We start from the raw sequence: 17118 nt of genomic DNA, 5'->3' as shown, positions 1-17118 counted from the left end.
GGGACAGTCACCGAGAGATGCTCTAGTCCACGCTTGGCCCTCGGGTCTACTTTATGCTTATCCTCCTCTACCCCTCATCTCTCAATTTCTGAAGAAAGCATGGCAGTTGAAAAGCAAAGTGATACTCATTGCTCCATATTGGCCTCAACAAGTCTGGTTCCCCTTCCTCTGGCCTCACCTGCTAGATCGACTGTGGATCCTCAATCCATCCCCAATGTTGATCTACCATCTGCAGGGTCTGACTCACTCCAATCTAACAACCCTAAAACTGACAGCTTGGTTTCTCTACTTCCATTGATTGCCAGGCAGGAAAACCTCCCGGCTCCAGTGCGCAATATTCTTATTGCATCTGATAAATCGTCCACCAGACTAATCTATCTCAATAAATGGAAAATGTTTTCTCTATGGACAGTGAATAAACAATTAGACCCCTTGTCAGCCCCAGTTTTGGTGGTTTTGGATTGCTTATCATATCTCTTCCACTCTGGGGTGTCTGCCTCTGCTATGCATGGGCATTTAGCTGCCATTTCAAATTTCCACATTGGTTTTCAGGATTCTTTTCTCATGCCATATAGACTCTATAAAACTTTCTTGAAAGGGGTTCTTCACCTAAAACATCCCTTTAGAGAACCAGTACAATCTTGGGATTTGGCCTTGGTCCTGCAAGTTCTAACAGCTCCCCCCTTTGAACCTGCATCTTCATGTGATTTAAAATATCTCTAGTGGAAGTCTTTGTTTCTGATTGCAATCACATTGCCAGATGCTTGTCAGAACTTCAAGCCTTATGCATCAAACACCTCTATCTTATTTTCCATAAGGATAGGGTATCACTGAGAACTAATTCTTCCTTTTTACCAAAAGTGGTGTCAGAGTGGTCTATCAACCAGTCTATTGACCTTCCAGTATTTTTCCCTAATCATTCTAATAAGGGAGAGTATTGCCTGCACTGTCTGGATGTTCATAGACAAATACGATTCTACCTGGACAGAACTAAATCTACCCGTAGGTCAGACCAACTTTTTCTGGCCTTTTCTGGACCAAGACTAGGTCATCCTATCTCGAAAGTTACATTGGCATCATGGTTGAGAAATTGCATTACCTTTATCTACAACAAGGACAATAGCACCTTGCCTCACAGAGTGAAATCACATTCTACAAGGTCTATGGCAACTTCAGCAGCTTTCCATGCTAAGGCTTCCCTCAATGGTATTTGCTCAGCTCTTTTTTTGGCTCCATGGTGCTCAGGAATGTCCTTCCATGAGGGTCACCCAGGGATACAGGTAGCTGGGGACTCTGTCCCATGAGTAAGGAATGAACAAAGATTAACAACATCAGATAAAGAAGTTATGTCTTACCATAATGTTCCATCTGTGTTGTTGATCTTTGTTCATTCATTACTCCCCACCCTCCATCCCCCTCCAGAGGTTCCTGGTTGATCTCATATACTCCTTTATTGTAGGTCTGTTATGACCAGAGGCAGCCTCTACTTTTGTCTGTCAACTTGCAAACTCAATCTGAGATAATAGGGAGCAGAGCATTCTGAGTAGGACCTTGGCTTGAGAGTTTTTGGCTGACGCGAGCTTGATATATGGCTGGCTCAGTTCCAAGGATGGAAATGAGAACTCATCAGTAATGAATGAATGAGGATCAGCAACACAGATGGAACGTTATGGTAAGACATAACTTCTTTTTTTATACATGAACTAGGAATGTCACAGAATTTAACAATCACATTCTGAACAAATAGTATTAAATTGACAATAATCACTCAGTTTAACCTTTGCTGATTATACAAAATAGAATGTTGCCATTTAAATTTAAAAACTTTCAGTATTTGCCATAAAATGGCAATTTATGAATAGGGAAAGGGAACTTGTAATCATTAATCACAATAAGTGAATTTGTTGTTTTTAACCTATATTTTCACTCATTTTATAATAAGAAATTACGGATATGAAAATCCTTATGTGTAGGAAATGGGTGGAAGAGGGATGCACTGATAATTAAAAATGCACTAACTTTCATAAATGTTTACATAAAACAAACTTGATGCTTTAAGTAACTTAGCAACAAACAAAGCGATTACTTAAATGTTGGAAAACAATGAAATATAATTTCTGATATAGCCAGTAAAATATATTTTATTATAAACATTAGGTATAAATATTACCATCTGTTTATGTTAAGTAATAAGTTTTGAAAGACTTCAACAGTAAGGGTCAATATGTTAAATAACTGTGCGCTATAATCTTTTAGTGAGGTTTTATATACGATACATCCTACTTTACTATGATTGAATTGCTTGTCAGCTATCTTTCATGTAAATATTAATTGCTTATACAATAAGTAGACATTTATATTGTATTAGAATTATGTCTAATCTACAATAGTAATAGATCTGTTCAAAATAATATAAATATTGCTTATTCCTATTACAAATATTCTCCATATGATAATTCAATTTATGGAGCTCAGATGTTCTGGATTATCAAGGTATGATTGATAATCTGATGGACTTGGGTTTATCCATCAGATTAGGAATGATTTTCATTCCATGGCTAGTGCCGATCTTAGTTTTGTTAACATTTATTAATTTAAGTTTGTTATGTCACAAAAATATTTTTAGTATGCCTGACCAAAACATTACTTTATTGGCAAACATTCAAGTATAAAACTGATAATTTCCTTTAAAAGCTCAAACATATACTTTATAGTTATCAGAGGAAAATGTTTAATAGTCACAATAAAACAAAAAAATACATAGTCTAAATAACCTAAGATGGATTTAACTTTATTATCTTTAAATACCAATGGCTTAAACAATCCTAGCAAGAGATCAAATCTACTGAAATATTTAAAACTGAACAAAGCACAAATTGTCTTCCTTCAAGAAACTCATTTCAGAACAAATGACAATTAAAAATGGAATCCTAAGGAATATATGATACTGGTGCAATCCACTTATAAGACAAATACAAAAGGGGTAAGAATTTTATGGAAAACAAATGTGATTAACCCAGAAATCATTTATAAGTATGAAGATAAAGGAAGCCTTATGGCATTAGTAATAGTTAAATATAATAACAGAATATGGACACTAGCCAAGCTATACTGGTTCCCAGGCATTGAATTATGAACTGTTAAAAACACTTGGATTTCATTTCCAATAATTATAAAGAGAACTTAATATTATGAGGAGATTTTAACTGTATATTTGATATTTCTGAAACTACAAATAAAAGACCGCTGTGTACATCTGCTGTATCAAAAGCTTTAAACAAGTGGGTAGAATCATTTCACTTGTAGATACTTTCAAATTTAAAGAATAAATCTTTGTTGTTTTCCCATCAAGATCACAGATTTGGTACCCAAACTAAAATAGATAAAATATTTGCTGCCCATAACTTACACTCTAAAATTATTAATTTCTCAATCACTCCCTGCCCTTTTTCAGAGCACAATTCATTGATACTAAAACTTCAAAATGGGTACAAACCAGTAATCTTTAACTCCAGAATTCCAGCATATATAACTAAAATTAAAGAGTTCAATCCCTGGTTATTATCTGAATTACACTTCTTCTTAGATATTAATTCCACCACAGAGATAAATAAAATAATAATATGGGACTCATTAAAAGCTTACATATATGGCAAAACCCTAACTTGGTATAAAAACAAAATCAGAGAATGGGATTCTGAATTATTCGATCTACAATCCAGACTTTTGGCAGCAAAAGCTGAAGAAAATCAAAATCATTTGGAGATGAAAAAGAAAGTAGAAGTATTAATAAATACAACGTAATTCTAACACATAAAACTAATTTAGCTTTAGAAAAGCTAAAAATTAATACATTGGCCACTTATCCCAAATATCTACATAATTTATCCACAAGAATCAAAATACAATCAAAATCTGATAACATTAAAAGTATCTTCCATAAAAAGAAAGGGAAAAATGTCTCGGATATAGGTGACATTCATGATGCCTATAGAAATCACTATATGGAACATTTTCAAAAAGAAAATATACACATAGATCAATTAAATCTAGACGAAAAATGTTCTAATATAAAAAAATACCAGAAAAATTAAAACTAGATCTAGAAGCACCCATATCCTACAAAGAAATTACAAATACAATAAAAGAGGGTAAAAGTAATAAAGCTCCAGGTATAGATAACATAATTATGGAAATATATAAACTTTTTCCTTCAAAGATAGTATACCTCTTCCATAAAACTTTATTAGAAATTCAGTCACAAGCTTTAATACCACCCTATTGGAGATATTCCTTAATCACACCAATCCTAAAGGAAAACAAATCCCCAAACCTCTGTACCTCATATAGACCTTTATCATTATTAAGTAATGACTGTAAGATATTTATGACACTATTAACTAACAGAATGAAAATACCACTATCCAAAGCAATAAATAATGATTAAACTGTATTTATATATCATAGACACACATGACAATATTAAAAGGATAATTTCTCTTATATATTATATTAATAAAGAAAATAAAGAAACACTCATAATTGGCTTACATATAGATAAAGCCGTTGAATCCCCAAATTATGACTTTTTATTCAAAATTCTGGTGTTATTTGAATTTCCTCCTTCTTTTGTTCATCTATTAAAGAATATATATATATATATATATATATATATATATATATATATATATATATATATATATATATATATAAATAATTTAGCATATGTTAAGCTAGGTTCTTTCACTTCTGAATCTATACTTATAACAAATGGTACTAAACAAGGATGTCCCACGTCACCAATTCTATTTGCTTTGGCTATTGAAATATTGGCAGATTCAATACGTAACAATACAAAAATGAAAGGAGTAGATGTTTATGAAAAATATAATTCTAAAGTAATGCTCTTTGCTGATAACATATTATTAACATTATCCAATACAAAAGAGACATTAGAAGAATTGGATATTTTAATTGACACATTTTCCAGGACTTCAGAACTCCATTTCAATAAATCAAAATCAATTTTTTTATTTTTAAATAAAAAAAAAAAGAATTTCAGATGAAAGGGAATCACATTATAGGGAAACAAGAATCTTCCTTAAAATATCTAGGAACTGAGTTATGCAAGGATAATAATGAATTAGGTTCAAAAAACGACAATAATATAATGAATACAATTAAAATCTCTGTGGAAAAGTGGAACAAAATCATATTAACATTTGAAGATAGACTATAGTTAATAAAAATGGTTTTACTACCCAAGATTCTATATATAGCTTTGGCAATACAACTGTTACCAGAAAGGAATATACTCAAAGAAATAAACTCATGCCTAATAAAATGTTTATGGTTTCCCAAACGAAACAGAATAGCTTTAATGCATCATATCAGACCATGGAAACTGGGAGGATTAAACTTTCCTGATGTAAAAACATATATAAAAGCATCAATATCTAAAACAATCTCAGATTGGATAAGTCCAAACTATTTTGCAAATTGGAAAGAATTACTAACTGTAATATCAATAAATGAATTTTATTTACAAAATAAATTTCAAATAACAGATAAAAACAATTTGCCATGGCACATATTATATAGTAGTATGCAATATTACATAACTAAGCCCACTAAAACTCATATGATTAATTATTACATTGACTCATTTAGGAAAATTATTAATGCAAATATAGATTAAAAATCTGGTTTGATATTTTAACACCATTCATAGTCTATCCACATAAAATCTACAAAGAAATAATTAATTCCTGGGAACAGAAAGGATTTGTTTGTTGGTTTCAATGTATCAAAGAACTAAAAGTTCTGGCTATGCAAACAATAGAAATAGCATACAAAATTCCACAAAAAGATTGGCTAACTATGAAAAGCATTCTGACTTATTTGCAAGATTTATGCAGAATAATTAATAATTCTTCATTAAAAAATACCTAAACTTACGAAATACCTATATGAAATCATATATAATGATAATGACATGGGAAATAGTATTACAAAATGTTACAAGATATTGATAAATTATAAAACAACACCCACATTCTTATATTGGAATTATATAACAAAAGGACACTCATTACAGCTAACTGAAGAAATTAAATAAAATATTTTATTATCAATAACACATACATCCTTTACACAATACTGGAAAGTTTTTAATTGGAAATGCTTGCACAGAGCATTCTTAACTCCAGATGGGATTACTAAAATTAATTCTTCCACAAAGGGAATATGTTGGAGGTGTGAGCAAATATACAGTGCAGATTGGAATCACATTTTTTTGACTATGTCAAAATTAAGCCATTTTGGAATGGTATTAAAAACTTTTTACAAGCTTTATTTAATGAGTAGTTTAACTTATCTAAAGCTCTAGTATTATTAAATGTGTACAAAGGTCCTCATTTGAATGACTCAAATATGTATCTAGTATAGACAATACTTGCAATCTCAAGGAAGTGTATAACAAGAAGATGGAATACAAACACAATACCGACTTTGGAAGACTTCTACAGTCTACTGAAGACCACTGCATTGTTGGAAATTAAAATTAAAGAATTAAGGATTCATCCTAAGCCATTTATTAACAATCCATGGAAAAAGTCTTATCATTAATTGACACTTTACAATGACTGAACAAATACACTCTGATAACTGGATTGTTATACCTATAAAGTAATTGTATATATTGAGATCTGTTATAGTGTCAGGCTGATGTAAATAGTGTACATAGTTATTTAAGATATTTTATACAAATACTATGGAATTTATTCAACTGTATTTGAAAAATAAAAAAAAATTGAGAAAAAAGAGAGAGAGAGTCAGCCAAGATATGGATGGTTTGCATGAGAGAAGACTGTGAGAGCCAGGCATGACTGTTGAAGAAGGTAGGAAAGTGGCCATTAATTGAGGACAGTTGCAAACATAAGGTTTAATATTTAATTTCCATCCTTTTAGTTCTTTTTATCACATTAGGTTGTTTTCACTTTTCTTTCCTATTAGTATTTGTATTTTACTCAAGAATACAAAAAATCAGCAGTTGCACATTTGGCCAAAAGCGGCTCTCTAGTACAAAGTACTTTGGCTATCCTGAACACCAAAAGCACTTCCTCCATTAGCCCTGACAATATACATAGTTGCTTAATTAGTGATGTTAAACATGCTCTTGTAGACACATTTCTCAAACTATTTAACCTAAGTTTAGTTACTGGTTTTGTTCTTGATGAATGGTGAACAGTAATGGTGATGCTGTCCATATGGGTGGCCTTAAACAAACCCAATTAATTGCAGAGTTATCAGCATTACAAGTCTCATCTGCAGAGCCATGAGATGCATTATAACTGACCTCATAAACTGTGATATCAAGAATTTTGTTAGACTTGACCCCCAACAGTTTTTCCTTGTGAAAATTAGATCCTTTCTATTTAAACTTGTAAATTTCTACAAATGGGTTATGGAAACTTTAGATGGTGCTGATGTAGTGCACATGACATATCTTGACCAAACAAAACCCCTCAACATCATTCCACATGCTGCCATTATACAAATGCTAAATGTTTTAAAATTCGTCCCATGTCTGGTAAGATGAATAACAAACTGGCTGAAAGACAGAAACCACACAGTGCTAGTTTCAGGTGCCTCATCAGAAATTATGAAAGTGACCAGGGATGTCCCTCAGGCACAATGTTTGGATCTCTCCTTTTTGGTATTTATTTTTCAGTTCTCCAAGAAGAGAGCCAGGACCTCTGACTAACAAAGTTTGCAGATGATTGCAAACTGGAAGGAGTTCTTAAGTCACCATTATGACACCCAAACCCTCCAGAATAAACTCTTTTTAGTAAATTCTAACTGTACTAAAAATGAGCTCAAACTGAATGCTAAAACATGTAGTATCATCACTTTCTTAGACCCCCCCCCTTTCATCATACTGTCTAGACAACACATCTGCATGAAACAAAATTTTATTTAGGGATTTAGGTACTTGAGCTGACCATTATGTGACAACAGTTGTCAGGAAATCCTTTTATTTAGCCCACTCCCTTTTTCTCATTATTGATCAGGCCAGTTGTCAAATACAGTGCCCCATCTAAAAGTATCTCAGTAAATATATCAAGTGGAAAGAGCCCAAAGTTTCCTAATCAAAATGATCAGTGGCCTAAATTCCCTGATCTACCAATAGAGGCTGGAAGTTCTTTCCCTTTATTCAGTGTCTTACAGGCTTTTGAGGAGAGAGCCCTGTCTCACTTACTGTGCCATTAGAGACCCAAGTGTACTGGACATCCTGTTTCTCTGTAAGTCCAATATCTCCAGCAATACTAGACCCAGTGACCAAAATCTTCACCTACATATAAATAAAACATGGTGGAGCAATAGGTCTATGACCTAGCACTTTCCAGATCTCCGGAATAAACTTCCCCTACATGTTAAGCAGATAAATATAAAGAATATAACTGGATGGGTATCCACAAATGTACCCCAGGAATCAGTGGTGCGCCCCTCCTGTAGAAAAGTGGTGCAGCCTGAGGAAGGGTACTGGCAAGGCAAGAGTGGTCATTTGACTCAGTAGCCTTGGAATATCTATAAATCTATGCATACTAAAAATAAATATCATTAATAGAAAAGAATGTGGTTGCATGATCTATGCGTTACACACATAAGCTTCCCTTCTCAGTCTGAAAAATTCAGTTGTTAACTTTCTTTTAATATAATCTTGATCTGTTTATGCAAAGTGGAAAATGGTAACCTAACTTCTTGAAGGCCACTTCATCACGAGTGCCACAGTCAAACCCATTAACCTATGAACTTGTTCCCATTTTCTACAGGGGGTCAGGGTGTTGCATCAAATGTCACCATCTCTCTAGATTCATTGCTGCTCTTGTACCTTCTTTGACAGTCATGCCTGACTGTCACATGTCTTCTCTCACAGAATCAATCCATCTCTTTGCTGGTTGCCCTAGGTTCCTTTTGCTTTCTTCCTGTCTGTCCCAAATCTTCTTCAGCAGATTGTTTTCTACTATCATGCACATGTACCCATACCACTGTCATCTGTTCTCTTTGACCTTCTTTGCAATTGGAGCTACATGGGCTTCTGCTCTGATGTCCTCATTTCTTCATCTGTCCCACAGCATGCATCCTACGATCCATGTCAAGGACTTCATCTCCATCATCTCTAGCTTCCTAAACTTCTCTACCTTCACTGCCCAGGTTCTGTACTATAAGTAGCACGGGTTAGACCACTGTTTTGTAAACCTTACTTTTCAACTTCTTTGGCATTCTACTATTACATACTACCCCAGCACTCTATGTTAGTTGGTTGCAGCCCCTCTAATTCTAACTTTGACCTCCTCATTTAGACTTCCCTTCTTGTCTACAACCCCACTGAGATACTTGAAGCTGCTACCTTGTTCAACTATTTTCACTTCTGTCTCAATTCCCAGGTTCTTCTGATCCCCCATTTGCTGCAGTTTCAAGTGGTGTCTTATCTGTATTCAGTTTCATCAAATGTGCTTTCAGACCAACAAGAAAAGTTCCAATGTCAGTGTGGTAGAACCAGGAACACAAACACAAGTAAACCACAAAATGCACTTTTTCAGGTACTGGAAATAGCTGAATTCCCAAAAACATAATTCAGTTATTTCCAGTCCCTGAAAAAGTGCGTTTTGTGGTTTACTTGTTTTTAAATGTACTTTCAGTTTTACATTCCATTCCTCTGTTATCTGATGTAGTTCTTGTTCAGTGCCTGCATGTAATGTCACATCATCTGCATACAGCAGATTTGTTGATCTGTTCCTGCCAACCTGTTTGCTAATGTTGTCCATTACTAGTATGACCAGAAGTGGGCTCAGAGCTGAACCTTGATGCACACCCACCCCCAATGGAATCCATCTGTGAGTCCAAACACAATTCATACTCGTTTCATTAGGACCATGTACGTAGCCTGCACTAATTCTGCCAATGTTTCTGAGACTTTGAACCATTGCAGGATTGCTCAAATTGGCTTTCTTGGGACCTTGTCATATGCTTTCTCCAAGTGTATGAATGCACAGTTGACCTCTTTCATCATATCTAGCTTCTTTTCAACTATTAGTCTCACTGCAAACATCTGGTCAGTTGTACTGCTTCCTGATCTGAATCCAAATTGCTCATCACCCATCTTACTTTCTACTACTCCATGTGTATTCATTTATCAGCCATCCTCTCTAGAACCTTTATAGAATGTGACAGGAGTCTGATAAGCTCTGTACTGCCCACAGTTGTGAATGTCCCCTTTGTTCTTGTACACTGACAATAGTATGCTTATTCTCTAGTCATCTAGAATAAGCCTATCTCTCCATACTGCTATGAATACCATCTGGAGCCATTTCTCCTCTACCTCGCCCAACATCTTGATCATATCTGCTGTGACCTCATCTGAAAATGCTGCTTTCCCTTTCTTCATTCTTCTAATCGCTGTTCTCAATGCTGGGGTAGTACAGCTTCAGTGGGATTTTCTTCATTCAGAAGCTGCTGAAAGTGCACTTTCTTTGTGCCATCTACTGAGTCACTTTTCAAAAGCTGGTAGAGTGTCTGTGATGCCTTGTTCTTTACTATTTCAACTGCTCTCTTAACCTGTTTGCTAGCCAACCTGTATTCTTCTTAGCCTAATCTTTCTTATTTATATCCCATTTTTCCTGCACTCCTTCTTTCTTTTGATGACTTTCTGGGCTTCTGCATTCCACCACCCGCTTTCCTTATGTACCTTATTTCCAAACCTGGCTTGGCCGCATATCTATTCTATAGTCTTCACACATGATGTTTTGAGGCACTGCCATTCTTCATCAAATCCACCTATTTCCCCTTACTCCTGAGGTGCTAGAGCCCCGAAGAATTCATTGAACGCTTATGCTTTCTCTCCAGTCAACTTCCAGGTCTTCAATCTAGTCTCTGTTGACCTGAGAGGCTTCTCTGACCACTGCTTGCAGCTGACTGTGACAACCAGTGCTTATGCTGTGAGACAACTGTTTCACTGAGAAGTCTACCTGAATTGTATGTTGATCACCTTTCTGTGTGATTTTGTGACTGTCTGTCATACTGAGACCATGTTTTGAACACCATCAAGTCATTTTGCCAGACAGAAGTCTAGAATGACCTCTCCTTCTTTATTCCTGTTGCCCACTTAGTGGACCGAGGCAGTCCTCGTATCCTGTGCTGTCTGTCCCAATATGTACAGTTAAGTCCCCAGTTAGCAACACCAACTCATGTTGTCGTGCTTTATCTAGCTGGTCCTGTAACAGCTGCCTGAATGCACTCTTTTTCTCGCTATTACAACCATGCTGTGGGGCATAGGCTGAGAGTATGAATAATGCCCTGTCCTTACATTGACATCTGACTGCCATGGGGAAAATGACTAATTCTGATGACATCCCTCACTGTCTTCTGAAGCCTCTCCCTCAGCACAATTCCCACACCATTTCTAGTCTATCTTTCCCCTGAGCAATAGTCTCTGAATCCCAAGCCAAATGGCTTTGCTGCACTGCCCTTCCATCTTGTCCCTTGGGTACAAAAAAAGTTTAACCTTCTCCTTTCCATTAAGTGGACAAGCTGTGTCATGTCAGTGAACCTGTATAGTGTGTAGCAATCCTTAGTTCATGTTTGGCAGGTTAATTGGTTTTACGTCTTTAACTCAATAGAGCTATCCTAGGTAACCCAAGCTGGGCAACTGGACACCAACCAGCCAGTTGTGTATTGGCGCAGGGTTGCTGGACTTTATGCCTGACACACATTGGTCAATACATTCAAATTGACCTCTCCCACCATTAGCATGGGTCCCTAGCTTAGGTCAGAATAGGCTGGATCCTCAACTCACTTATCACTAGCAAATATCTATACTAACTTTTGGCAACATTATTCAGATTTTACACCACTGAGTGTCTAGTCTTGTCACAGTCTGAAATCTGTGATCCATATTTCCTGTCTAGAGGATACTGAACACCATGGCTGATGCCCAAAGTGGTTGGTCTATACAACTCTTCCTTCTATAGGACACCATCTAGAGTCTGTGCTACTGCCCACAACTCCATTCTTATGTGAATTTGAGGTAGAAACACCTAGGTTGTTTGGGGGAGGTGGAAGGAACACCAAAGAGACACAGGAAGAACATGCAAACTCCATACAGACTTTGTCCAGAGTTCAAGATCGGAACCTTGTACCTTGTGCATGGAAAGCAAAGACCTTAACCATTCTGCCAGCTGTGTCTTTCACTTTTCATACATTGTGGAAAAAGAAAACTGATCTCTACAGATCTGCATGAGCTCAATGACAAGAAATACCTTATAACATTGGACTACTACTCCATTGATACAAGAACAGGAAAAAGTCAATCTATTCACAAAGTCTAGCCAGCAAGTTATCTCAACTCTGAAATGTGATGGTGCAATGGGGAATTTCAGTAGTACTCATTATTGCAAATAACAATCAGTTTGAATCAAGAGAAGAGTCTAAAGAGTTTTAAGAAAAAAAAATACAAATTAATCCATACTACCTCTAGTCCTCATTAGCCACAGATGAATTGTGCCGCAGATAGTGGTTCAGACAGAAAAATGAATTCTCAAGTAACCCAACTACTTTATCGCACCAATGTCTTACTGTTATGCTCCTCATAGTATAACTGGAGTGAGCCCAGACATCAACACCTGACAACTGTCCCTTCCCTGAGGTCAGTGTTGCTTCTAACTACTCTCTCTCTCTCTCTCTCATAAAATTGTTGAAGGGAAGAGTCAAAGCTTCTTCAGCCGTGGTGGTGCAGCGGTTAGCGTTGTCGCCTCACAGCAAGAGGTTCTCCCTTTCGATTCTTGGCTGGAGCGCCTTCTGTGTGGAGTCTGCATGCCCTCCCTGCGGTCAAGTGACGTTAAAGACATGCAGGTAGGTGCGAGCATGAATGGGCTTGCCTTCTTTGAAGGTTGGGGATTGGGCTGGCAACTCAGCACCGTAAAAATCTTCTGCCAGTCATGAGCGGACCAGAGTTCCACTATGGCAACCCCTAACCGGGAAAAGCTGAAAGTCAGAAGAGTCAAAACTTGTTTTTTTATTTCCTTCCAGGCCTGATCACAGACAAATAAGTTAAGTTGTATGGACAGAAGGAGTGGAGACCACCTGCAATGATAGTGGATCAGTCTTATGAGTCCAAGTCATATGTCATTCATGTTGAGAATGGCACTGTCCTAGTGAGAAACCACCATCCTGGTGAGAAACAGGAGACACCTTTAAGCTGTACCAGAGAGATGGATAAAAGGAGGAAACTTGCAAAATCAAGGTGATAAAAAGTCAATGCGCTTCGTGTGGAAGCAAGCCTTCAGAGGCGTCAGGATACCTGTCTCCAGCAAGTGTTCCAGACTGATGACATCATCACATCCACAGCCAATGAAGTTAGCATCTGAAGAACTTCATGTGGAAGCAAGCCTTCAGAGGCCTCAAGATACCTGTCTCCAACAATTGTTCCAGACTGATGACATCATCACATCCACAGCCAATGAAGTTAGCATCCAAAGGACTTTGTGTGGAAGCAAGCAGAGGCCTCAGGATACCTGTCTCCTACAATTGTTCCAGACTGATGACATCATCACATCCACAGCCCAGTGAAGTTAGCATCTGAAGGACATGAAGTCAGTCTTCCGAGATTTCAAGACTCTTATGTGTTTTCTATCCAAGGCAAGCAACTAAAGTAGGTGTTGCTGTAAACAAGGGGCAGTCTGTCCCAGTGCCATTGCTGTAGTTTATTCTTGTTAGAGATTTTTTCTAAAGTAGTGATATAAGCATATTAAACAACAGTAGTCTTATGCTAATAAGAAGATTGTTTTAAGGAAAAAGAAGATGTGGTGTTTTTTTATCATAATGTAGTCAATTATTGATTAACTGTACTTTCTTTTCCCGAAGCAATCTTTGAAAGGGAGCTTTTGGTAGAATCTAATTTACCAGAAACAGACCGGAGCTGTTGTTAATGTTTGTATTATAGAGCCTGTGACAAATCTGTTGTAGAAATAAAAGTCAATGCAAATCAGCAACTGTCTACTGACCTCTACCATGACAGTATTAATGTAAATTATTAAATTTAAGGATTAGAATAATCACTGTAAATATAGGCATGAGAAGTGGAAATGAGGAAACTTTACCCATGAACTGTACATTATTAGGCAGAAAGATTTGTACCACAACAGGGGAGCTGTGAATACATTATACAAAGAAAAGTAGCAGAGATATGTTAAGGTACAACATCTGCATTAATATTTATACCAGAAGAGATGCTGTGCCATCCTGGTCGGTAGCTTGCATATGACTTGCTATGATATCAAGTCATATGTTTTCTTAAGAGCTTTCTAATAAAATATGTTTTGTTAGCTCATGTGGCCTGATGCTATCATGTATGAAGGGACAAAAACTGAAAACTCCTAACTACTTATCTTTAAGGCATTTGTATGCTGTTTTTGTATCGGTTTCTAAAACTGTATCATAGGACATTATATAATAATGCAGACAAAAGTGTATCAGTAGGAATTTTGCTTCTTGTCAGTTAACCTGTCTGAACATGAAGTGAGTCAGTAACACTGTGCTTATGGGCTAGTATCCCATTTTGACCTGTCTGAGCTTATAGTTATTTATTTTTATAAAAGAATATTTCATCTTTTAAACTCATCTTAATATTTACCATTTTTAAACAAACTTTTATATTCTAGGAAAAAGAGAACCGGGAGCTTCAGGATAGCTACCGTAAAGTCAGTGTAGAGGCTGAAAAGCTAGAAAGCAAAGTTCACCAAACCGAAGGCGATAACAGTTCCATGAAGCTCGAGCTTTGTACTGCTGAGTCTGAGTGTCGCAGAATGAAAGAGAGAACAGAGACCCTAGAAAAAGAAGTGAAGGAGGTAAGAAGCTTCATAGAATGCTAAACATGTTCACATTTTATGTAAAAGCCATTGAAGAAATAGCTATAATGATGCTTTATAAAACCTCCTAAATGCAGCAAAGTGTAATTGATATACAGCTTGATTTCTGCTATATATTTTAAATTGTATACGCAGAATTACTATGGTGGATTAATGTTAACTGGAACACAGAGCTTCTGACAAACAGAAACGCACATGCCCACCCACACACACACACACACACACACACACACACACACACACACACACACACAAGTCTGCACAATCACTCACACACACTTACATTCCCGTCACCACACATATAACCACTCAATTATTTAGACATTTTGCAGTTACCCACTTACTCTAATAAAGCAGCATGGGGGAACTGGAGTCTGTCCTTGCACTCATTGGACTGTGATGCAGGATCTTGTCCTGTCCAGGTCACCAACCTGTCACAGAATGTGCACACTAATGCTTAGACTGCACAAATACCTATGGGCAGTTTAGAGGATTGCCACTTTACCTCCTGCATACCTTTGAGTAGTTTTGGAATGTTAGAGGAAATCACAGCACCCAGTGAAAATTCACCCAGACTCTGGAAGTATATGCAGACTCCTCACAGAAGATATCACAGCATAGACAAAACCTGAGAACCAAATGCTAACCATTGTATCATTGTACTAGCGCACGTTTGGTAATTGGGTAGGTGATTTGCTCCATTACATTCTGTACTCATGAAATCTAGTGGTGTCTGGGAGATGTTTGGCAAGGGTATTAGGGAAATCTCCCTTCTATTTTATTTTGTAGCAGTGCTGGATAAAGATACTATGGGTGCAGTGTTAGTGGAAGAAAAAGAGAAATGTTTTTGATCAAATATTATGGATTGCCAGATTATGGAAATGGTGGAATGGCAGGTACATGTGCGGTGCAAGCAGATTGGAGTGGCAGGTACATGTGCGGTGCAAGCAGAGTGGAGTGGCAGGTACATGTGTGGTGCAAGCAAAGTGGAGTGGCAGGTACATGTGCGGTGACAGCAGAGTGGAGTGGCAGGTACATGTGTGGTGACAGCAGAGTGGAGTAGCAGGTACATGTGTGGTGACAGCAGAGTGGAGTGGCAGGTACATGTGCAGTGCAAGCAGATTGGAGTGGCAGGTACATGTGCGGTGACAGCAGAGTGGAGTGGCAGGTACATGTGCGGTGACAGCAGAGTGGAGTGGCAGGTACATGTGTGGTGCAAGCAGAGTGGAGTGGCAGGTACATGTGCAGTGCAAGCAGAGTGGAGTGGCAGGTACATGTGCAGTGCAAGCAGAGTGGAGTGGCAGGTACATGTGCGGTGACAGCAGAGTGGAGTGGCAGGTACATGTGTGGTGCAAGCAGAGGTTGCTGTTACTTTGTGTTAATTACTGATTCTGTAGTTTCTCTAGCTGTAAAGGCAGCCTTAAAGGAAAAGAGTAGAATTGTGGAGGCCTAAGGAGGGTAGATACCTGCTAAGGCACTTGAGCTCTCTATCTAGATGAAGGCAGGAGACAGAAACTGAATTCATGTGCCATTTTGTGTCAGTGAGCACTAGGAAAGCAAAGTCAGTTTACAAGAAAGGCCAAAGTGCTATGTGGAAGACGTTACAGATAGAAATTAGCAAATTGGGACGTTTAGATTTTATGTGACACTGTTCACAAAGTGCAGGAAACCGTACCGCAGTTCATTGTGCAACAGTGAGGCATCAAGGGGAGGGATGATTAATGCAAACAGAGAGGTATAACATTTCTTAAAATAATTGCTGAGTCTCACAGAGTCTTATCTACCAATTCATGTACAAATGCAAACACAGTTGATGTCTCATTTAAGATGGGTCTGCATTGACTAAGTTACCACTGGTTCACTACTGACAGCTTATTGTGGGCCATTATACCACAACCTGACATATTGCTGTGGTATATGCAAGCTAGCACTGGTGTTCAGCAAATATTTTTGGAGCTTTTCTCCCCGGGCCTCTGCTGAAAATGGACCTACGTCTAGTCGGACACTCCTGGTCAACAAATATAAATAAATAAATAAATAAATAATTTTTGCAGGGAAGATCACACACTTCCAATATCCCTTATCTGTAAATATACCACTTCTGAGGTCACATCAATCTGTTAACAAGGGAAATACATTTATTCCTTTTTCTCCAAGTTGATGTTACCCCAGAAGTAGTATATTTATAAAT

General features: G+C 37.2%; 1 protein-coding gene across 1 annotated transcript in view; it reads left to right on the top strand.

The window, feature by feature from the left end:
• Nucleotides 1-17118, top strand: part of TSGA10 (testis specific 10) — a 1008750-nt gene that overhangs the window by 767247 nt on the left and 224385 nt on the right. The window contains exon 15 of the mRNA XM_044071816.1: nucleotides 14721-14906. Within this exon, the coding sequence (XP_043927751.1) occupies nucleotides 14721-14906 (186 nt within the window). The remainder of the gene's footprint in view (nucleotides 1-14720; nucleotides 14907-17118) is intronic.

The sequence above is a fragment of the Protopterus annectens genome, chromosome 5.part0 (assembly GCF_019279795.1).
Source record: "Protopterus annectens isolate FY-2018-M chromosome 5.part0, PAN1.0, whole genome shotgun sequence".
In the NCBI taxonomy this organism is placed as follows: Eukaryota; Metazoa; Chordata; order Ceratodontiformes; family Protopteridae; genus Protopterus; species Protopterus annectens.
Note: the sequence above shows the minus strand (reverse complement) of the source record. Positions and strands in the feature narration are given on the sequence as shown.